We start from the raw sequence: 24,481 nt of genomic DNA, 5'->3' as shown, positions 1-24,481 counted from the left end.
TATGTTACAGGGTCATACAGGAGACACACAGCAGCTGATGTATGTTACAGGGTCATACAGGAGACACACAGCAGCTGATGTATGTTACAGGGTCATACAGGAGACACACGGTAGCTGATGTATGTCATACAGGAGACACGCATGTGCATTAGTTATTCGTGTCTCTCTGATATCTCCATACGTTCCCCGACCATCTTATAATATATGGGTTAAATACAGTCGTATGCAAAAGTTTAGGCACCCCTGACAATTTCCATTATTTTAGTTTATAAATAATTGGGTGTTTGGATCAGCAATTTCATTTTGATCTATCAAATAACTGAAGAACACAGTGATATTTCAGTAGTGAAATGAGGTTTATTAGATTAACAGAAAATGTGCATTATGCATTCAAACGAAATTAGACAGGTGCATACATTTGGACACCCTTGTCATTTTGTTGATTTGAATATCTGTAACTGCCTAGCACTGATTAATTGGAACACACAATTGGTTTGGTGAGCCTATTAAGACTTGAACTTCATAGACGGGTGCATCCAATCATTAGAAAAGGTATTTAAGGTGGCCAATTGCAAGTTGTTTTTCTCTTTGACTCTCCTCTGAAGAGTGGCATCATGGGGGGCCTCAAAACAACTCTCAAATGACCTGAGAGCGGTCAAAAACAGCCCACAGACCACCTCCAAACACCTACAACATCATCTTGCTGTAGATGGTGTCACTGTGCATCGTTCAACAATTCAGCGCACTTTGCACAAGGAGAAGCCGTATGGGAGAGTGATGCGGAAAAAGCCTTTTCTGCACACACGTCACAAACAGAGTCGCTTGAGGTATGCAAACGCACATTTGGACAAGCCAGCTTCATTTTGGAAGAAGGTGCTGTGGACTGATGAAACAAATATTGAGTTATTTGGTCATAACAAGGGGCGTTATGCATGGCGACAAAAGAACACAGAGTTCCAAGACAAACACTTGCTACCCACTGTAAAATTTGGTGGATGTTCCATCATGCTGTGGGCCTGTGTGGCCAGTGCCGGTACTGGGAATCTTGCTAAAGTTGAGGGTTGCATGGATTCCTCTCAATATCAGCAGATACTTGAGAATAATGTTGAAAAATCAGTCACAAAGTTGAAGTTATGCCGGGGCTGGATATTTCAACAAGACAACGACCCAAAACACTGCTCAAAATCTACTCTAGCATTTATGCAGAGGAACAAGTACAATGTTCTGGAATGGCCATCCCAGTCCCAGACCTGAATATTGAAAATCTGTGGAGTGATTTGATGTGGGCTGTCCATGCTCGGTAACCATCAAACCTAACTGAATTGGAGATGTTTTGCAAGGATGGATGGTCCAAAATACCTTCATCCAGAATCCAGACACTCATTACAGGCTATAGGAGGTGTCTAGAGGCTGTTATTTCTGCTAAAGGAGGCTCTACTAAATATTGATGCAATATTTCTGTTAGGGTGCTCAAATTTATGCACCTGTCTAATTTCGTTTTGATGCATATTGAACATTTTCTGTTAATCCAATAAACCTCATTTCACTACTGAAATATCACTGTGTCCTTCAGTTATTTGATAGATCAAAATGAAATTGCTGATCCAAACACCCAATTATTTATAAATTAAAATCATGGAAATTGTCAGGGGGGCCTAAACTTTTGCATAGTTAGAAAGTGGCGCTAGTACTAGAATAACACGATCTAATAAATTATTTAATTTTCCCCGTACAATGTCCCTTTAATATTCACCTCACAGTACTTCCCTGTAGTCTGGTCAGGTTGGCAGATGCCGTTTGTATCAGATCCAATTAGCTGATTTATAAGTAGCAGAGAGCCGGCCTCACACATCCTGTTGCCATCTGCCGCCGCCGCAGCTTCAGTAATATATAGTGTCCTGTGACAGTGACATTTTATGTCAGGAACCATGTGACGTTCAGTTTACTGTTAGCCAATGATGATCATTATATAGTTGTCAGGTGCGAGCCGCAGGTGCCAGGCTATCACTCATAACGGTGCTGTTCTTCCATCACAGGAAGGTGGTGCGCAAGGTGAGCGTGACTGAGCGTACGAACATGTACCGGAGGGAGCATCAGAAAGAGGCCATCGTGTGGCAGCAGCGAGGGGCCCGAGAGAGCGAAGCTGATTTGCAAGATGATGGTGATGATAAGGTGACCAATGCAGAGCTGCAGCGTCCGGTGAGTGATGCTGACGCGTTTTCTCCCCTCTGCTGTAGAACCTATAAAGATGGGAGCAGCAGTTTGCACCTTTCCACACCTTGTCATGCCCATGATTTAACCCCTTCACTGCCAGAGTGGTGTGCAGGGCATTGTTACACTAAGGGTTAAGGGCACAGGGTCTCCATATATTACATGGCTGGGGATTATGTGATGGCGCCATGTTAGTGCCAGCTGACAATAACCACGAGCTTTGTGAATTTTACTGACAACAGACAGATCCTGTGGGAGTTGCTATAACGGAGATCTTATGCAGAAAAATGTTAGGGGATCCTTATTTAGTGACTGGATCATACACCATTATTATTTAGTGACAGGGAGCGGTGTGCGGATCATTAGATAATATTGCCTATCACTCCACCGCTACCCATATCTTACAGACACTAGCCATTAACCCTTACTGTGACCTGCCCAAACCACCTTAACCCTTACCTTAAAAAAACCAAAAACATTCTATGCCATGGGTCCCATTAAAATCTATGGGAACTAATAATTTACTGTATTGAGACCTATGTAAGTGTATGGGGACCCATCAGGGACCCTGTGTAAGTCTGTAGGGGACCCATCATTTCTTGTAGAGGGCCTGTGTAAGTCTGTAGGACACATCATGGACCCTGTGTAAGTCTGTAGGGGACCCATCATTTCTTGTAGAGGGCCTGTGTAAGTCTGTAGGACACATCATGGACCCTGTGTAAGTCTGTAGGGGACACATCAGGGACCCTGTGTAAGTCTGTAGGGGACACATCAGGGACCCTGTGTAAGTCTGTAGGGGACCCATCATTTCTTGTAGAGGGCCTGTGTAAATCTGTAGGGGACCCATCATTTCTTGTAGAGGGCCTGTGTAAGTCTGTAGGACACATCATGGACCCTGTGTAAGTCTGTAGGGGACACATCAGGGACCCTGTGTAAGTCTGTAGGGGACACATCAGGGACCCTGTGTAAGTCTGTAGGGGACCCATCATTTCTTGTAGAGGGCCTGTGTAAGTCTGTAGGGGACCCATCATTTCTTGTAGAGGGCCTGTGTAAGTCTGTAGGGGACCCATCATTTCTTGTAGAGGGCCTGTGCAAGTCTGTAGGACACATCAGGGACCCTGTGTAAGTCTGTAGGGGACCCATCATTTCTTGTAGAGGGCCTGTGTAAGTCTGTAGGGGACCCATCATTTCTTGTAGAGGGCCTGTGTAAGTCTGTAGGGGACCCATCATTTCTTGTAGAGGACCTGTGTAAGTCTGTAGGGGACCCATCATTTCTTGTAGAGGGCCTGTGTAAGTCTGTAGGGGACCCATCATTTCTTGTAGAGGGCCTGTGTAAGTCTGTAGGGGACCCATCATTTCTTGTAGAGGACCTGTGTAAGTCTGTAGGGGACACATCAGGGACCCTGTGTAAGTCTGTAAGGGACACATCAGGGACCCTGTGTAAGTCTGTAGGGGACCCATCATTTCTTGTAGAGGGCCTGTGTAAGTCTGTAGGACACATCAGGGACCCTGTGTAAGTCTGTAGGGGACCCATCATTTCTTGTAGAGGGCCTGTGTAAGTCTGTAGGGGACCCATCATTTCTTGTAGAGGGCCTGTGTAAGTCTGTAGGGGACCCATCATTTCTTGTAGAGGGCCTGTGTAAGTCTGTAGGACACATCAGGGACCCTGTGTAAGTCTGTAGGGGACCCATCATTTCTTGTAGAGGGCCTGTGTAAGTCTGTAGGGGACCCATCATTTCTTGTAGAGGGCCTGTGTAAGTCTGTAGGGGACCCATCATTTCTTGTAGAGGGCCTGTGTAAGTCTGTAGGACACATCAGGGACCCTGTGTAAGTCTGTAGGGGACCCATCATTTCTTGTAGAGGGCCTGTGTAAGTCTGTAGGGGACCCATCATTTCTTGTAGAGGGCCTGTGTAAGTCTGTAGGACACATCAGGGACCCTGTGTAAGTCTGTAGGGGACCCATCATTTCTTGTAGAGGGCCTGTGTAAGTCTGTAGGACACATCAGGGACCCTGTGTAAGTCTGTAGGGGACCCATCATTTCTTGTAGAGGGCCTGTGTAAGTCTGTAGGGGACACATCAGGGACCCTGTGTAAGTCTGTAGGGGACACATCAGGGACCCTGTGTAAGTCTGTAGGGGGCCCATCATTTCTTGTAGAGGGCCTTTGTAAGTCTGTAGGGGACACATCAGGGACCCTGTGTAAGTCTGTAGGGGACACATCAGGGACCCTGTGTAAGTCTGTAGGGGACACATCAGGGACCCTGTGTAAGTCTGTAGGGGACCCATCATTTCTTGTAGAGGGCCTGTGTAAGTCTGTAGGGGACACATCAGGGACCCTGTGTAAGTCTGTAGGGGACCCATCATTTCTTGTAGAGGGCCTGTGTAAGTCTGTAGGGGACACATCAGGGACCCTGTGTAAGTCTGTAGGGGACACATCAGGGACCCTGTGTAAGTCTGTAGGGGGCCCATCATTTCTTGTAGAGGGCCTGTGTAAGTCTGTAGGGGACCCATCATTTCTTGTAGAGGGCCTTTGTAAGTCTGTAGGACACATCAGGGACCCTGTGTAAGTCTGTAGGGGACCCATCATTTCTTGTAGAGGACCTGTGTAAGTCTGTAGGGGACACATCAGGGACCCTGTGTAAGTCTGTAGGGGACCCATCATTTCTTGTAGAGGGCCTGTGTAAGTCTGTAGGACACATCAGGGACCCTGTGTAAGTCTGTAGGGGGCCCATCATTTCTTGTAGAGGGCCTGTGTAAGTCTGTAGGGGACCCATCATTTCTTGTAGAGGGCCTGTGTAAGTCTGTAGGGGACACATCAGGGACCCTGTGTAAGTCTGTAGGGGACCCATCATTTCTTGTAGAGGGCCTGTGTAAGTCTGTAGGACACATCAGGGACCCTGTGTAAGTCTGTAGGGGACCCATCATTTCTTGTAGAGGGCCTGTATAAGTCTGTAGGACACATCAGGGACCCTGTGTAAGTCTGTAGGGGACCCATCATTTCTTGTAGAGGGCCTGTGTAAGTCTGTAGGGGACACATCAGGGACCCTGTGTAAGTCTGTAGGGGACCCATCATTTCTTGTAGAGGGCCTGTGTAAGTCTGTAGGGGACACATCAGGGACCCTGTGTAAGTCTGTAGGGGACCCATCATTTCTTGTAGAGGGCCTGTGTAAGTCTGTAGGGCACATCAGGGACCCTGTGTAAGTCTGTAGGGGACCCATCATTTCTTGTAGAGGGCCTGTGTAAGTCTGTAGGGGACCCATCATTTCTTGTAGAGGGCCTGTGTAAGTCTGTAGGGGACACATCAGGGACCCTGTGTAAGTCTGTAGGGGACACATCAGGGACCCTGTGTAAGTCTGTAGGGGACCCATCATTTCTTGTAGAGGGCCTGTGTAAGTCTGTAGGACACATCAGGGACCCTGTGTAAGTCTGTAGGGGGCACATCAGGGACCCTGTGTAAGTCTGTAGGGGACCCATCATTTCTTGTAGAGGGCCTGTGTAAGTCTGTAGGACACATCAGGGACCCTGTGTAAGTCTGTAGGGGACCCATCATTTCTTGTAGAGGGCCTGTGTAAGTCTGTAGGGGACACATCAGGGACCCTGTGTAAGTCTGTAGGGGACCCATCATTTCTTGTAGAGGGCCTGTGTAAGTCTGTAGGGGACACATCAGGGACCCTGTGTAAGTCTGTAGGGGGCCCATCATTTCTTGTAGAGGGCCTGTGTAAGTCTGTAGGGGACACATCAGGGACCCTGTGTAAGTCTGTAGGGGACCCATCATTTCTTGTAGAGGGCCTTTGTAAGTCTGTAGGGCACCCATCATTTCTTGTAGAGGGCCTGTGTAAGTCTGTAGGGGACCCATCAGGGACCCTGTGTAAGTCTGTAGGGGACCCATCATTTCTTGTAGAGGGCCTGTGTAAGTCTGTAGGGGACACATCAGGGACCCTGTGTAAGTCTGTAGGGGGCCCATCATTTCTTGTAGAGGGCCTGTGTAAGTCTGTAGGGGACACATCAGGGACCCTGTGTAAGTCTGTAGGGGGCCCATCATTTCTTGTAGAGGGCCTGTGTAAGTCTGTAGGGGACACATCAGGGACCCTGTGTAAGTCTGTAGGGGACCCATCATTTCTTGTAGAGGGCCTTTGTAAGTCTGTAGGGCACCCATCATTTCTTGTAGAGGGCCTGTGTAAGTCTGTAGGGGACCCATCAGGGACCCTGTGTAAGTCAGTAGGGGACCCATCATTTCTTGTAGAGGACCTGTGTAAGTCTGTAGGGACCCATCAGGGACCCTGTGTAAGTCAGTAGGGGACCCATCATTTCTTGTAGAGGACCTGTGTAAGTCTGTAGAACACATCAGGGACCCTGTGTAAGTCTATAGGGGACCCATCATTTCTTGTAGAGGGCCTGTGTAAGTCTGTAGGGGACCCATCATTTCTTGTAGAGGGCCTGTGTAAGTCTGTAGGGGACCCATCATTTCTTGTAGAGGGCCTGTGTAAGTCTGTAGGGGACCCATCATTTCTTGTAGAGGGCCTGTGTAAGTCTGTAGGACACATTAGGGACCCTGTGTAAGTCTATAGGGGACCCATCATTTCTTGTAGAGGACCTGTGTAAGTCTGTAGGACACATCAGGGACCCTGTGTAAGTCTATAGGGGACCCATCATTTCTTGTAGAGGACCTGTGTAAGTCTGTAGGGGACCCATCATTTCTTGTAGAGGGCCTGTGTAAGTCTGTAGGGGACCCATCATTTCTTGTAGAGGGCCTGTGTAAGTCTGTAGGGGACCCATCATTTCTTGTAGAGGGCCTGTGTAAGTCTGTAGGGGACCCATCATTTCTTGTAGAGGGCCTGTGTAAGTCTGTAGGGGACCCATCATTTCTTGTAGAGGGCCTGTGTAAGTCTGTAGGACACATCAGGGACCCTGTGTAAGTCTGTAGGACACATCAGGGTCCCTGTGTAAGTCTGTAGGGGACCCATCATTTCTTGTAGAGGGCCTGTGTAAGTCTGTAGGGGACACATCAGGGACCCTGTGTAAGTCTGTAGGGGACCCATCATTTCTTGTAGAGGGCCCATGTAAGTCTGTAAGGGACACATCAGGGGTCCTGTAAAAACCTGTAGGGACCCATCATTTCTTGTTTTGTAATTCATTGTACAGTGAATCCTATGAAAGAAACTTCTTAATAAAACAATACTGAGCACTCAGTAAAGCTGATATCTTAAACCTAAACAACTCCTAGAAATATACTGATGTAAACAAACATAAACAATCAGTTGCACAGTATATATAAAAATCTACTTGTGTAAAATCAGTGCACTGATTGCCTTCCTAAGATAGGGGAGAGTCCACGGCTTCATTCCTTGCTGTTGGGAAATACAACACCTGGCCACCAGGAGGAGGCAAAGACATCTCAGCCAAAGGCTTAAATATTCCTCCCACTTCCTCATTACCCCAGTCATTCTTTGCCTTTTGTCACGTTAGGAGGTGGCAGAGAAGTGTCAGAAGATTTGGAGAGTCCTGAAAAAGGATATCTGCCCTTCGAGATAGGACTGGAATTTTAAGTAGTCATGTCAACCTCTCAGTAAGAGTATTGATGAAAGATGAGAGTCTGGAGATGCAGGGAAAGTTTTTCTGCAAAACCATCCAGACTACTGCTAACAGCTCCTAAGCAATCAGTGTTGACGAGTTTAACTGCCTGCTTTCTCTCACTCAAGTCTATGTCAGGAGCGCTGCTATAAGACTGTCACACTTGAGAGGCTGTGTTCTGTTTCACAGCATGGACCCTGGAGGTAAGATTGTTTCAATTTTTACACATAAAACGCTATAACAGGGTCACAGTGTGGCTCCTTTATACCTTGATAGGATCCAGAGTTAATATCCTCTGAAGGGGTTTATTGAACAGTTGGGGTTAATTAATCAGTGTAGTAATTATTTACATGCTGCTTTGTGTGATTCTTTTCCTGGGCTGATAGACTGTGTGTTTTGGCTGGAACAAACAGGTTTCACTTTTAAGTTTCACTTTCTCTTTTGAAAGTGTTGCACAGCTCCTATTACTTGCTGTGCTTGTAATAACAGGGGGAGTACTGTTTTGCACTCCATGTGACCAGGTGTGGTCTATGTTTATTTCCTCCATACCTGAGACTTGAACCTGAGAAGAGTGTTTCCTCTGTTAACCGTCTGGGTCTAGGAGGTGGTGAGTGCCCCAGCCATTGGGAGTATGCAGGTGCAGTTTTCTAAATTAAAAAAACGTTTTTATTTGTGTCCTTCTGTGGGTATAAATTAAGCTATGGAGGACTCTGACATGTTAGAAGGTACTCCTTCTGTACTAAATCATACCTGTTTATATTGTGAGGAGGCCGTGGTTTTCCCACCCACTCAATTATGTTCCACATGCCTTAACACCGTTATAAAGCCTAAGAAGGGAGACAAGCCTGTTAAGGCTCTTAGTCTCTCTGAGCTGTCTACCTCTCAGGACTCGGAGTCCTGTAAAATTACTATCCTTGCTACATTATCCACTCCACATGCAGTTCCCCGTAGCACATCTAATCATCCATCCGGAGGGGGCCTTCTTCCTGCAGACTTTGCAGCGCAGTTACAAACTGTGGTGTCTGCGGCCCTCAGTGCATTACCTCGCTCTAACAAACACAAGAGAAAGGTTAAACATAGCTCTCCTGACCTGGAGTAATCTAAATATTTATCAGATTTAGCTATTATGTCCCAGTTATCTGATGATGAGTTAACCTCTGTAGCTTCAGAGGGTGACCTTTCCGAGTCGGAGTCCCTAGCGTCTAAGCCTCCTGCTGCGGAGGTATCGTCCTTTAGATTTAAAATTGAGCACTTGCGTTTGTTATTAAAGGAGGTTCTGTCTACGTTAGAGGTTCCAGATGCCGTGCTGCCTGAAGAACCTATGATACCTAAATTAGACAAAGTTTATGAAGACAGGAAAGTTCCTTTGCCTGTTAAGATGGCGATCATTATTAAGAACGAATGGGAAAGAATTGGTTCTTCCTTTTCCCCCTCGTCTACTGTTGAAAAGTTGTTCCCGGTCCCGGACTCTCAACTGGATTTGTGGGGCTCCATTCCTAAGGTGGATGGTGCTATCTCTACCCCTGCTAAACGTACTACTATACCTTTTGAGGATAGTTCTTCGTTTAGAGAGCCGATGGATAAGAAAATGGAAACCTTTCTGAGAAAGATGTTTCAACATACAGGATTTTTGTTTCACCCGGCGGCTGCAGTTACCGCGGTTGACGGAGCGGCTACCTACTGGTGCGACTCTTTGTCGGAACTCATTGAGGTGGAGTCTCCCCTCGAGGATATTCAAGGCAGAATTAAAGCTTTGAGAATTGCTAATTCTTTTATCTGTGATGTGAAAATGCAAATTATTCGCTTACTTTGCAGTCCTAGCCCTCCGGGCGCTCCGGTTGAAGTCTTGGTCTGACGATTTGACTTGGGGCAGCCTCTGATCTGGGATCGGATAATGTAGGGGCAGACTGTCTCTTTTTTCAGATGCCTGGTTCAAGGCCGTACAGGATCCATGGGTCCTGGAGGTGGTATCTCAGGAATACAAAATAGGCTTCAAATCTCATCCACCAAGGAGCAGATTCCTTCTCTCGAATCTGTCTACCAGACCAGAAAAGAGGGATGCCATTCTAGGGTGTGTTCGGGATTTATCCGCCTTAGGAGTTGTTGTCCCGGTGCTTATCGAAGAAAGAGGTTTGGGGTTTTATTCAAACCTTTTCGTGGTTCCAAAGAAGGAGGGAACTTTCTGCCCAATTCTGGAGCTAAAGTGCTTAAACAAATTTCTCAGTGTCCCTTCCTTCAAGATGGAGACGATAAGGTACATCCTTCCTTTAATTCAGGAAGGCCAGTTTATGACCACTATAGATCTGAAGGATGCTTACCTTCATGTTCCAATCCACAGGGAATCCTTTTTCAGTTCCAGAGGTTTGCATTCCTGGACCAGCACTTTCAATTCATTGCCCTTCCCTTTGGCCTAGCTACTGCTCCAAGAATCTTTATGAAGGTTCTGGGGGCTCTTCTAGCCATTGCCAGAACTCAGGGTATTGCAGTAGCCCCATACGTGGACGATATTCTGGTGCAAGCACCATCCTTTCGTCTTGCAGAAGAATTCTCGGAGTCCCTTCTTAGTCTTCTTTGATCACATGGATGGAAGATAAGTTTGGAAAATAGTTCTTTTATCCCAAGTACCAGGGTGGAATTCCTGGGTACTATAATAGACTCGATATCCAGGATATATCTAACAGACCAGAGACGTTGCAAGCTAACTTCGGCATCTCTTGCCCTCCGGTCCTCCTTAAGTCCCTCTGTGGCTCAATGTATGAAGGTGATTGGTCTCATGGTGTCCTGCATGGACATCATTCCTTTTGCCAGGTTCCGTCTCAGACCTTTACAACTGTGCATGCTGAGGCAGTGGAATGGCGATCATTCGGATCTGTCTCAACAGATTGTATTAGTCAGCCGGTCGAGAGAATCACTCTTTTGGTGGCTCTGTCCAGATCATCTGTTCCGAGGTACATGCTTCTTAAGACCATCCTGGGAGATTGTGACTACAGACGCAAGCCTATCCGGATGGGGAGCTGTTTGGGGTACCAGGCACAGGGGTTGTGGACTCAGGAGGAGTCCTCCCTTCCGATCAATATTTTGGAACTATGGGCAATCTTTAAGGCCTTAAAGGCTTGGCCACTTCTGGGTTCGTCCCACTTTATCAGATTCCAATCAGACAATATAACCTCAACCATCAGGGGGAAAGAGAAGTTCCTTGGTAATGAAGGAAGTATCTCAGATTCTGGAGTGGGTGGAGGCCCACAGCTGTTCACTGTCAGCAATCCACATTCCGGGTGTGGACAACTAGGAGGCAGATTTTCTCAGCAGGCAATCCTTCCATCCTGGGGAATGGTCTCTCCATCCCGGGGTGTTTGCAGAGATATGCAGCAAGTGGGGGGACTCCGGAGATAGATCTCATGGCATCCCGTCTCAATACCAAGCTACCCAGGTACGGGTCGAGGGATCCCCAAGCGGATCTAATAGATGCACTAGCAGTGCCCTGGAGGATATCTTTTTCTTCCATTACCACTTCTTCCTCAAAGTGGTGGCCCGCATCAAGCAGAATCGGATATTGGTAATCCTGATTGCTCCATCGTGGCTGCGAAGGACGTGGTTCGCGGATCTAGTGGGGACATCTCCTCCATGGAAGTTACCTTGTTGCAGAGACCTGCTGATACAAGGTACATTTGCTCATCAAAATCTGCATGGCGATTGAACGCTTAGTCTTAGCCAAGAGAGTTTTCTCTGAGAGTGTCATTGATACTCTTATTCAAGCTCATAAACTAGTTACTCGATGTATCTACCACAAGGTGTGGAGGACCTACTTATTCTGGTGTGAAGAGCATCTTTTTTCCTGACTCAGAGTTAAGGTTGCTAGAATCTTATCTTTTCTACAGGTTGGTCTGGAGAAGGGCCTTTCTCCTAGTTCCGTGAGGGGACAGATTTCGGTCCTGTCGGTTTTATTGCACAAGAGACTTGCTGAGCTTCCAGACGTGCAGTCCTTTGTTAAGGCTCTGATTAGGATCAGACCTGTGTTTAGATCTGGGACTCCTCCTTGGAGCCTAAATCTTGTTCTTCGCGTTTTGCAACAGGTTCCGTTTGAGCCTCTGCATTCCGTTGACATTAAATTGTTATCTTGGAAGGTTCTCTTTTTATTGGCTATTGCCTCTGCGCGCAGAATTTCTGAAATCTCTTCTTTGCAATGTGAGCCCCCTTATCTGATTTTTTATGCAGATAAGGAAGTTTTACGTACTAAATAAGGTTTTCTTTGTAAGGTTGTGTCAGATCGCAACATCAAACAGGAGATTGTGGTTTCTTCCTTGTGTGCTAATCCTTCTTCATCGAAGGAACGCTTACTTCACAATTTGGATCTGGTTCGCGCCTTAAAGTTCTATCTTCAGGCTACTAAGGAGTTTAGACAATCTTCCTCCTTGTTTGTTGTCTATTCGTGGAAGCGTAAGGGGCAGAAGGCTACTTCGACTTCTCTATCTTTTTGGTTAAGGAGTGTCATCTGCTTAGCTTACGAGACAGCGGGACAGGCTGTGGTGCCCTCAGATTAGGGTCCGCCTCTTCCTTTTTGTCCCTCCCGTTATCATTCAGTGTCCTCTGGAGCTTGGGTATAGTATACCCAACAGTAAGGAATGAAGCCGTGGACTCTCCCTATCTTAGGAAGGAAAACATAATTTATGCTTACCAGATAAATTGCTTTCTTTCCAGATAGAGTCCACGGCCCCCGCTCATTTTTTCTTGTCTATGGGCGGTCCCCTATTATTTATTTTATTCTTCTGGCACCATTTATACCATAATGTTTCTCCTACTTTTCCTTGTTCCCTCGGCAGAATGACTGGGGTAATGAGGAAGTGGGAGGGATAGTTAAGCCTTTGGCTGGGGTGTCTTTGCCTCCTCCTGGTGGCCAGGTGTTGAATTTCCCAACAGTAAGGAATGAAGCCGTGGAATCTCCCTATCCGGAAGGAATGGAATTTATCAGGTAAGCACAAATTATGTTTTTACACAAGTAGATGTTTTGTGTTATGCTGAATATTTGTCAGTAACTGATTCTTGTTATGTTCTGGTTTGTGATTATGAACAGCAGTATATTTCTGGGAGCAGTTTAGGTTTCGTTTAGTAAGTTTGTTCTGCAGAGCGCTGCCTTTTTACAGTGAATACTTTGCCTGATGTTTAGGGATTCCCAGTACATAAATAGCTATAATAATAATAATGCACAAAGTTCAGAGGCTTTGGCACAGACACTGGGTTGTTATGTGACGCATTAACTGGGTTCACAAGCTTTCACTAACTAGATAGGAATATATACTGTAGGTACTTACACATCTGGTTTCTGTTTCTTGCAGACCGAGCAGCCACAACCTGAAGAACAGAAAGCTGATCCCCGCCAGGTAGAGGGCACTCCAGGGGAACCCGTGTCACAAACTAACGGCAGCGTGCTTCCTCCTCACAAACACACCTTCTCCAAGCGCCTAGACCGCAGCGTGTCTTACCAGCTGGCTACACAGGGAGAGACATACCCAGACTTAAGCCATGAGCGCTCACATCACACGTTGGCTGACCTGAAGCGCCAGCGGGCAGCAGCCAAGCTCCAGCGCCACGTACTAGCCCTCCCTACCGCAGACCCCCAAACACCAGCTCTGGACACTACAGAACCTCCCTCTCCCAGCCCTGTGTATTACACCACGACCAGCGGGGAGCCCCCATTACTCAAACTCATAGCTCCTGCAGAAGAGAACACCCCAGCAGAGAAGAGACCCTGTTGTGGGGTCATGTGACTCTGTCCTTTATTTGTTTTTGTTTCTGAAAGTGTCAAGACCGTGGCACACAAAGAGTTAAATTCTTTATGAAAGAGACAGTTTTATAATGTGACATTGAGGGGCCAAGTATGGCTCATAATCCCCTTTAACAGAGGATCTATTTTTCTATAGTGACTGCGCAGAGAGCAGGACGGTAACTGCACTGTTAGCTTTTTATTATTTTATGGTCAGGAACCAGCCCCTGGCAATCTTGTTAACCCAACTCCTGATGTGGGCACTTGGCTGCAAATCTCAGGAGACAAAGGTTCCCCTATAAAGAGTCTGGGTGAAATATGTGCATGCTGGGCGTGTGCGATGTCTGCGTGTGCCGTAATTCAGGCTGTGAGAGTTCTGTGAGTAAAAGTGAAGGTTACAGCCAACATGAATGTCACACACTACACATTACTTACTGTACAGCCGCAGACACACACTACACATTACTTACTGTACAGCCGCAGACACACACTACACATTACTTACTGTACAGCTGCAGACACACACTACACATTACTTACTGTACAGCCGCAGACACACACTACACATTACTTACTGTACAGCTGCAGACACACACTACACATTACTTACTGTACAGCCGCAGACACACTACACATTACTTACTGTACAGCCGCAGGCACACACTACACATTACTTACTGTACAGCCGCAGGCACACACTACACATTACTTACTGTACAGCCGCAGACACACACTACACATTACTTACTGTACAGCCGCAGACACACACTACACATTACTTACTGTACAGCCGCAGACACACACTACACATTACTTACTGTACAGCCGCAGACACACACTACACATTACTTACTGTACAGCCGCAGACACACACTACACATTACTTACTGTACAGCCGCAGACACACACTACACATTACTTACTGTACAGCCGCAGACACACACTACACATTACTTACTGTACAGCCGCAGACACACACTACACATTACTTACTGTACAGCCGCAGACACACACTACACATTACTTACTGTACAGCCGCAGACACACACTACACATTACTTACTGTACAGCCGCAGACACACACTACACATTACTTACTGTACAGCCACAGACACACACTACACATTACTTACTGTACAGCCGCAGACACACACTACACATTACTTACTGTACAGCCGCAGACACACACTACACATTACTTGCTGTACAGCCGCAGACACACACTACACATTACTTGCTGTACAGCCGCAGACACACACTACACATTACTTACTGTACAGCCGCAGACACACACTACACATTACTTACTGTACAGCCGCAGACACACACTACACATTACTTACTGTACAGCCGCAGACACACTACACATTACTTGCTGTACAGCCGCAGACACACACTACACATTACTTGCTGTACAGCCGCTGGCACATACTACACATTACTTACTGTACAGCCGCAGACACACACTACACATTACTTACTGTACAGCCGCAGACACACACTACACATTACTTACTGTACAGCCGCAGACACACACTACACATTACTTGCTGTACAGCCGCAGACACACACTACACATTACTTGCTGTACAGCCGCTGGCACATACTACACATTATTTACTGTACAGCCGCAGACACACACTACACATTAATTACTGTACAGCTGCTGGCACACACTACACATTACTTACTGTACAGCCGCTGGCATACACTACACATTACTTACTGTACAGCCGCTGGCACACACTACACATTACTTACTGTACAGCCGCAGACACACACTACACATTACTTACTGTACAGCCGCTGGCACACACTACACACTACTTAATGTACAGCCGCTGGCACATACTACACATTACTTACTGTACAGCCGCTGGCACACACTACACATTACTTACTGTACAGCCGCTGGCACACACTACACATTACTTACTGTACAGCCGCTGGCACACACTACACATTACTTACTGTACAGCCGCTGGCACATACTACACATTACTTACTGTACAGCCGCAGACACACACTACACATTACTTACTGTACAGCCGCTGGCACACACTACATATTAATTACTGTACAGCCGCAGACACACACTACACATTACTCACTGTACAGCCGCTGGCACACACTACACATTACTTACTGTACAACCGCTGGCACACACTACACATTACTTACTGTATAGCCGCAGACACACACTACACATTACTTACTGTACAGCCGCAGACACACATGCTCAGGCACACACTACACATTTGCCCTGCCATTGCCTGCACCAAACTGCGCACAGGGGCGTCAGCGCTAGGACTTAATACAGGGTTTATAATACAGAAATGAGCAGAAGATGTCACATGACTAAAGGGACAATGCAAAAATAAAATTCTGTATTGTCCTATACAAAATGTTACACTCCTGTGTCCCCTGCAAGGTCCACAGCTCCAGACATTAGTCCCAGGGATCTATGATGAATGTGGCACTGAGGTCCTGGTTGGCATCGGGATTGTGGAAAGAGAATACTGTGCCTGAGGTTATCGGTCAGCGCCTTAGGGCAGAGAGGATCAGACGCCCAGATTACTGACCTCACAGACTCCTGCTGTTCCCATACAATAAGCTGATACATGTTCCTTATTGCCCTCCAGTCATATGTGCGCTGTGCCCCATGTAACCATAAGTGTGTGATATTTATTGTTATTTGTCCCAGCCACGAACATCTAAGAACCGCAGCAATCATCTTATTTTTCTTTCCAATGGCATGGAGAGTCCACAAATCCATTCAATTACTAGTGGGAATTCAACTCCTGGCCACCAGGTGGAGGCAAAGAACACCCCAGCAGAGCTGTTAAGTATCACTCCCACTTCCCATAAACCCCCAGTCATTCTTTGCCTTGTTCATCGGGTAGATGTTCAAAGTTGGTGTCTGAAGCTATTTAAAGGGACATTAAACCCATATTTTTTTATTTCATGATTCTGATAGAGCATGCAATTTTAAGCAACTTTCTAATTTACTCCTATTATCAATTTTTCTTTGTTCTCTTGCTATCTTTATTTAAAAAGCAGGAATGTGATGCATAGGAGCCGGCCCATTTTTGGTTGAGAACCTGGGTAATGCTGGCTTATTGGTGGGTAAATGTCAGCCTCCAATAAGCAAGCACTACCCATGGTGCTGAACCTAAAATGGGCTGGCTGCTAAGATTTACATTCCTGCTTTTAAAAAAAAAAAGATAGCAAGAGAACAAAGAAAAATTAATAATAGGAGTAAATTAGAGCATGTTCTATCTGAATTATGAAAGAAGAGAAGAGTTCAGTGTCCCTTTAATCCTTTTATGGGTAGTTTCCCTGCAAGCAAGGATTGGGGTTATGCTGTGTCCATGTCAATCGCTTTAGTAAGAGTAATGGTGGCTTTTAGCAGTTTGAAGACAGCGAGGTAGTCCTTGCTTAACGTCCAACATGTATGCTACCCCTGTTCTAGAAAACCAGGGTTTCTTTCATGTAATTAGCAAGAGTCCATGAGCTAGTGACGTATGGGATATACATTCCTACCAGGAGGGGCAAAGTTTCCCAAACCTCAAAATGCCTATAAATACACCCCTCACCACACCCACAATTCAGTTTTTACAAACTTTGCCTCCGATGGAGGTGGTGAAGTAAGTTTGTGCTAGATTCTACGTTGATATGCGCTCCGCAGCAAGTTGGAGCCCGGTTTTCCTCTCAGCGTGCAGTGAATGTCAGAGGGATGTGAGGAGAGTATTGCCTATTTGAATGCAGTGATCTCCTTCTAAGGGGTCTATTTCATAGGTTCTCTGTTATCGGTCGTAGAGATTCATCTCTTACCTCCCTTTTCAGATCGACGATATACTCTTATATATACCATTACCTCTGCTGATTCTCGTTTCAGTACTGGTTTGGCTATCTGCTATATGTAGATGAGTGTCCTGGGGTAAGTAAGTCTTATTTTTTGTGACACTCCTAGCTATGGTTGGGCACTTTGTTTATAAAGTTCTAAATATATGTATTCAAACATTTATTTGCCTTGACTCAGAATGTTCAACATTCCTTATTTTCAGACAGTCAGTTTCATATTTGGGATAATGCATTTTAATTTAACATTTTTTCTTACCTTAAAATTTGACTTTTTCCCTGTGGGCTGTTAGGCTCGCGGGGGCTGAAAATGCTTCATTTTATTGCGTCATTCTTGGCGCGGACTTTTTTGGCGCAAAAATTCTATTTCCGTTTCCGGCGTCATACGTGTCGCCGGAAGTTGCGTCATTTTTTGACGTTATTTTGCGCCAAAAATGTCGGCGTTCCGGATGTGGCGTCATTTTTGGCGCCAAAAAGCATTTAGGCGCCAAATAATGTGGGCGTCTTATTTGGCGCGAAAAAATATGGGCGTCACTTTTGTCTCCACATTATTTAAGTCTCATTTTTTCTTGCTTCTGGTTGCTAGAAGCTTGTTCTTTGGCATTTTTTCCCATTCCTGAAACTGTCATTTAAGGAATTTGATCAATTTTGCTTTATATATATGTTGTTTTTTCTCTTACATATTGCAAGATGTCTCACGTTGCATCTGAGTCAGAAGATACTACAGGAAAATCGCTGTCAAGTGCTGAATCTACCAAAGCTAAGTGTATCTGCTGTAAACTTTTGGTAGCTATTCCTCCAGCTGTTGTTTGTATTGATTGTCATGACAAACTTGTTAAAGCAGATAATATTTCCTTTAGTAAAGTACCATTGCCTGTTGCAGTTCCTTCAACATCTAAGGTGCAGAATGTTCCTGATAATATAAGAGATTTTGTTTCTGAATCCATAAAGAAGGCTATGTCTGTTATTTCTCCTTCTAGTAAACGTAAAAAATCTTTTAAAACTTCTCTCCCTACAGATGAATTTTTAACTGAACATCATCATTCTGATTCTGATGATTCCTCTGGTTCAGAGGATTCTGTCTCAGAGGTTGATGCTGATAAATCTTCATATTTATTTAAAATGGAATTTATTCGTTCTTTACTTAAAGAAGTCCTAATTGCTTTAGAAATAGAGGATTCTGGTCCTCTTGATACTAAATCTAAACGTTTAAATAAGGTTTTTAAATCTCCTGTAGTTATTCCAGAAGTTTTTCCTGTCCCTGATGCTATTTCTGCAGTAATTTCCAAAGAATGGGATAATTTGGGTAATTCATTTACTCCTTCTAAACGTTTTAAGCAATTATATCCTGTGCCGTCTGACAGATTAGAATTTTGGGACAAGATCCCTAAAGTTGATGGGGCTATTTCTACCCTTGCTAAACGTACTACTATTCCTACGTCAGATGGTACTTCGTTTAAGGATCCTCTAGATAGGAAAATTGAGTCCTTTCTAAGAAAAGCTTATCTGTGTTCAGGTAATCTTCTTAGACCTGCTATATCTTTGGCTGATGTTGCTGCAGCTTCAACTTTTTGGTTGGAAACTTTAGCGCAACAAGTATCACATCGTGATTCTCATGATATTATTATTCTTCTTCAACATGCTAATAATTTTATCTGTGATGCCATTTTTGATATTATCAGAGTTGATGTCAGGTTTATGTCTCTAGCTATTTTAGCTAGAAGAGCTTTATGGCTTAAAACTTGGAATGCTGATATGGCTTCTAAATCAACTTTACTTTCCATTTCTTTCCAGGGTAACAAATTATTTGGTTCTCAGTTGGATTCCATTATTTCAACTGTTACTGGTGGGAAAGGAACTTTTTTACCACAGGATAAAAAATCTAAAGGTAAAAACAGGGCTAATAATCGTTTTCGTTCCTTTCGTTTCAACAAAGAACAAAAGCCTGATCCTTCATCCTCAGGAGCAGTTTCAGTTTGGAGACCATCTCCAGTCTGGAATAAATCCAAGCCAGCTAGAAAGGCAAAGCCTGCTTCTAAGTCCACATGAAGGTGCGGCCCTCATTCCAGCTCAGCTGGTAGGGGGCAGGTTACGTTTTTTCAAGACAATTTGGATCAATTCTGTTCACAATCTTTGGATTCAGAGCATTGTTTCAGAAGGGTACAGAATTGGTTTCAAGTTGAGACCTCCTGCAAAGAGATTTTTTCTTTCCCGTGTCCCAGTAAATCCAGTAAAAGCTCAAGCATTTCTGAAATGTGTTTCAGATCTAGAGTTGACTGGAGTAATTATGCCAGTTCCAGTTCCGGAACAGGGGATGGGGTTTTATTCAAATCTCTTCATTGTACCAAAGAAGGAGAATTCTTTCAGACCAGTTCTGGATCTAAAAATATTGAATCGTTATGTAAGGATACCAACGTTCAAGATGGTAACTGTAAGGACTATCTTACTTTTTGTTCAGCAAAGGAATTATATGTCCACAATAGATTTACAGGATGCATATCTGCATATTCCGATTCATCCAGATCATTATCAGTTCCTGAGATTCTCGTTTCTGGACAAGCATTACCAGTTTGTGGCTCTGCCGTTTGGCCTAGCTACAGCTCCAAGAATTTTTACAAAGGTTCTCGGTGCCCTGCTGTCTGTAATCAGAGAACAGGGTATTGTGGTATTTCCTTATTTGGACGATATCTTGGTACTTGCTCAGTCTTTACATTTAGCAGAATCTCATACGAATCGACTTGTGTTGTTTCTTCAAGATCATGGTTGGAGGATCAATTTACCAAAAAGTTCTTTGATTCCTCAGACAAGGGTAATCTTTCTGGGTTTCCAGATAGATTCAGTGTCCATGACTCTGTCTTTAACAGACAAGAGACGTCTAAAGTTGATTACAGCTTGTCGAAACCTTCAGTCACAATCATTCCCTTCGGTAGCCTTATGCATGGAAATTCTAGGTCTTATGACTGCTGCATCGGACGCGATCCCCTTTGCTCGTTTTCACATGCGACCTCTTCAGCTCTGTATTCTGAAGCAATGGTGCAAGGATTACACGAAGATATCTCAATTAATATCTTTAAAACCGATTGTTCGACACTCTCTAACATGGTGGACAGATCACCATCGTTTAATTCAGGGGGCTTCTTTTGTGCTTCCGACCTGGACTGTAATTTCAACAGATGCAAGTCTCACGGGTTGGGGAGCTGTGTGGGGATCTCTGACGGCACAAGGAGTTTGGGAATCTCAGGAGGTGAGATTACCGATCAATATTTTGGAACTCCGTGCAATTTTCAGAGCTCTTCAGTTTTGGCCTCTTCTGAAGAGAGAATCGTTCATTTGTTTTCAGACAGACAATGTCACAACTGTGGCATACATCAATCATCAAGGAGGGACTCACAGTCCTCTGGCTATGAAAGAAGTATCTCGAATTTTGGTTTGGGCGGAATCCAGCTCCTGTCTAATCTCTGCGGTTCATATCCCAGGTGTAGACAATTGGGAAGCGGATTATCTCAGTCGCCAAACGTTGCATCCGGGCGAATGGTCTCTTCACCCAGAGGTATTTCTTCAGATTGTTCAAATGTGGGAACTTCCAGAAATAGATCTGATGGCGTCCCATCTAAACAAGAAACTTCCCAGGTATCTGTCCAGATCCCGGGATCCTCAGGCGGAGGCAGTGGATGCATTATCACTTCCTTGGAAGTATCATCCTGCCTATATCTTTCCGCCTCTAGTTCTTCTTCCAAGGGTAATCTCCAAGATTCTGAAGGAATGCTCGTTTGTTCTGCTGGTAGCTCCGGCATGGCCTCACAGGTTTTGGTATGCGGATCTTGTCCGGATGGCCTCTTGCCAACCGTGGACTCTTCCGTTAAGACCAGACCTTCTGTCACAAGGTCCTTTTTTCCATCAGGATCTGAAATCCTTAAATTTAAAGGTATGGAGATTGAACGCTTGATTCTTGGTCAAAGAGGTTTCTCTGACTCTGTGATTAATACTATGTTGCAGGCTCGTAAATCTGTATCTCGAGAGATATATTATAGAGTCTGGAAGACTTATATTTCTTGGTGTCTTTCTCATAATTTTTCCTGGCATTCTTTTAGAATACCGATAATTTTACAGTTCCTTCAGGATGGTTTAGATAAGGGTTTGTCCGCAAGTTCTTTGAAAGGACAAATCTCTGCTCTTTCTGTTCTTTTTCACAGAAAGATTGCTATTCTTCCTGATATTCATTGTTTTGTACAAGCTTTGGTTCGTATAAAACCTGTCATTAAGTCAATTGCTCCTCCTTGGAGTTTGAATTTGGTTCTGGGAGCTCTTCAAGCTCCTCCGTTTGAACCTATGCATTCATTGGACATTAAATTACTTTCTTGGAAAGTTTTGTTCCTTTTGGCCATCTCTTCTGCCAGAAGAATTTCTGAATTATCTGCTCTTTCTTGTGAGTCTCCTTTTCTGATTTTTCATCAGGATAAGGCGGTGTTGCGAACTTCTTTTGAATTTTTACCTAAAGTTGTGAATTCCAACAACATTAGTAGAGAAATTGTGGTTCCTTCATTATGTCCTAATCCTAAGAATTCTAAGGAGAAATCGTTGCATTCTTTGGATGTTGTTAGAGCTTTGAAATATTATGTTGAAGCTACGAAATCTTTTCGTAAGACTTCTAGTCTATTTGTTATCTTTTCCGGTTCTAGAAAAGGCCAGAAAGCTTCTGCCATTTCTTTGGCATCTTGGTTGAAATCTTTAATTCATCTTGCCTATGTTGAGTCGGGTAAAACTCCGCCTCAGAGAATTACAGCTCATTCTACTAGGTCAGTTTCTACTTCCTGGGCGTTTAGGAATGAAGCTTCGGTTGACCAGATCTGCAAAGCAGCAACTTGGTCCTCTTTGCATACTTTTACTAAATTCTATCATTTTGATGTATTTTCTTCTTCTGAAGCAGTTTTTGGTAGAAAAGTACTTCAGGCAGCGGTTTCAGTTTGAATCTTCTGCTTATGTTTTTCGTTAAACTTTATTTTGGGTGTGGATTATTTTCAGCAGGAATTGGCTGTCTTTATTTTTTCCCTCCCTCTCTAGTGACTCTTGTGTGGAAAGATCCACATCTTGGGTAGTCATTATCCCATACGTCACTAGCTCATGGACTCTTGCTAATTACATGAAAGAAAACATAATTTATGTAAGAACTTACCTGATAAATTCATTTCTTTCATATTAGTAAGAGTCCATGAGGCCCGCCCTTTTTTTGTGGTGGTTATGATTTTGTATAAAGCACAATTATTCCAATTCCTTATTTTATATGCTTTCGCACTTTTTTATCACCCCACTTCTTGGCTATTCGTTAAACTGAATTGTGGGTGTGGTGAGGGGTGTATTTATAGGCATTTTGAGGTTTGGGAAACTTTGCCCCTCCTGGTAGGAATGTATATCCCATACGTCACTAGCTCATGGACTCTTGCTAATATGAAAGAAATGAATTTATCAGGTAAGTTCTTACATAAATTATGTTTTTCTTTTTCTACAGGTCCCTGTCAGAGGCCGGCTGAGTCTGGCATACCTGTGGTTGCTGTACCTGCCCTGCAGCTGGACTCCAGAGGTAAGTGCTTTTCCCTTCTAGGTGAGAAGGCTCAGCACTTAGGGGTTAACCCCTTTTTTTAACATTATGGTCTGGAGGCTACTTATATCATAATCTCTTTACAGTTGGGATTAAGATTTGGGCAGCTTTTAATGGGCTCTGTGTGGGTTACTCCCTAGTCTCTTCTCTCTGTAGATGGCACCGGAATTCTGGCCATGTGGGGGATATTTTTGTTGTGTGTTACACAGTAAGCCAGACATTTATTACTAGAAGTCTGAGCTGAAGATTGCTTCATTTTTATGTTCAATAGCCCAACGTTTTTTAGAGAGCCGTTATTGATCCAAGAGCGGTAGGTTTATTTTTCCGCCTCATAGTGTCCATTCCTAGAGTCACTAGTTACGCTATGGCGCTGGTGTATGGGATCGCATCTTTTTGCTTACTAGGGGATGTATGGGGGACGCTGTAATATTTAAGTGTTTACATTTTAAGAGCCTTTTAATCATTTACTTATGGAACACTGATCTAGCACCATAGAGTCCATACGTATTTTCTCTAGATTGCTATGATGAGGGTGTAATGGAACGGCTTCATTTATTTCCATCCTTTTGAATAATGGGGATGTATTGAGGGTCTGTGCTGTGTAGTTTAACTACCATTGGTAGAACAATGAGTCCTATTTTTTAAATGACTTCATTTATTGACATGTTTTGGCAGACCAACGGCTCTTGTCTTCAATAGCTTTATCTAAGTGACGTGTTAGTCCAACGGCTTTTGTCTCCATTAAATATATGGATTGGGAGAGTGCTTTAGGACATGGGCATTTAGTATTAGTACATTCTGCCTTATTTAAGTTGAAGTCAGTCTCAGGACTTTAGACCGGCGCGGAGGGGTTAACGCTTCCTGCCGTAGGTCTGTTTTTGGTGCAAACTCATCAGCTTAGCTGTGAGTTGTGGAGAGAGCTATCCTTTGTCAGAGTTGGAGATTTGGCTTATTTTCATTTTATTGAAAAGAAAGATGTTGGCTCTTATACGTTTTATTTTTCTAAGGCTCTGTTCTCTATAGTGGATAGTTCCTCAAATACTAGGGTAAAGCCCCAGTGGCCAAATGGTTAAGACACTGGCCTCCTAAACTAGGCATTGTGAGGTCTTGTCCCATCTGACGATCATAGCCTCGTTCTACATGTAGATTTTTTTGACGAAGGTCAGAAAATACAAACTTCTTTCTATCTGTCTTTCTCTTCTGTCCTCTGTCCGTCCATCAGAGACTCTGTGTATGGAAATAATTGGTTTCATGGGGGTTTCCATGGACATTATTCCGTTTATTCATTTCCATCTGACACCTCTACAGTTATGCAGGTTCAGACTTTGGAACGGAGACCTCTCTCAGAGGATAATCTTAGACATCAGGACAAAATATTCTCTATCCTGGCTCTCTCAGGACATTCTGTTTCTGGGCACATGCTTCCTGAGACCTTCTTGGGGGATTGTGACACCAGCCATTTGGGCTAGAGAGCAGTTTGTT

At 44.4% G+C, this 24,481-nt stretch overlaps 1 protein-coding gene across 1 annotated transcript in view; it reads left to right on the top strand.

Annotated features, from left to right (window-relative positions):
• Positions 1-14,250, top strand: part of PPP1R16A (protein phosphatase 1 regulatory subunit 16A) — a 315,248-nt gene extending 300,998 nt beyond the window's left edge. Inside the window, exons 9-10 of the mRNA XM_053715494.1 lie at positions 2,037-2,199; positions 13,115-14,250. Coding sequence (XP_053571469.1) covers positions 2,037-2,199; positions 13,115-13,546 — 595 coding nt within the window. The 3' untranslated portion in view covers positions 13,547-14,250. The remainder of the gene's footprint in view (positions 1-2,036; positions 2,200-13,114) is intronic.
• Positions 14,251-24,481: the final 10,231 nt, after the last annotated feature.

This window comes from Bombina bombina, chromosome 5, assembly GCF_027579735.1.
Source record: "Bombina bombina isolate aBomBom1 chromosome 5, aBomBom1.pri, whole genome shotgun sequence".
NCBI classification, from domain to species: domain Eukaryota; kingdom Metazoa; phylum Chordata; class Amphibia; order Anura; family Bombinatoridae; genus Bombina; species Bombina bombina.
Note: the sequence above shows the minus strand (reverse complement) of the source record. Positions and strands in the feature narration are given on the sequence as shown.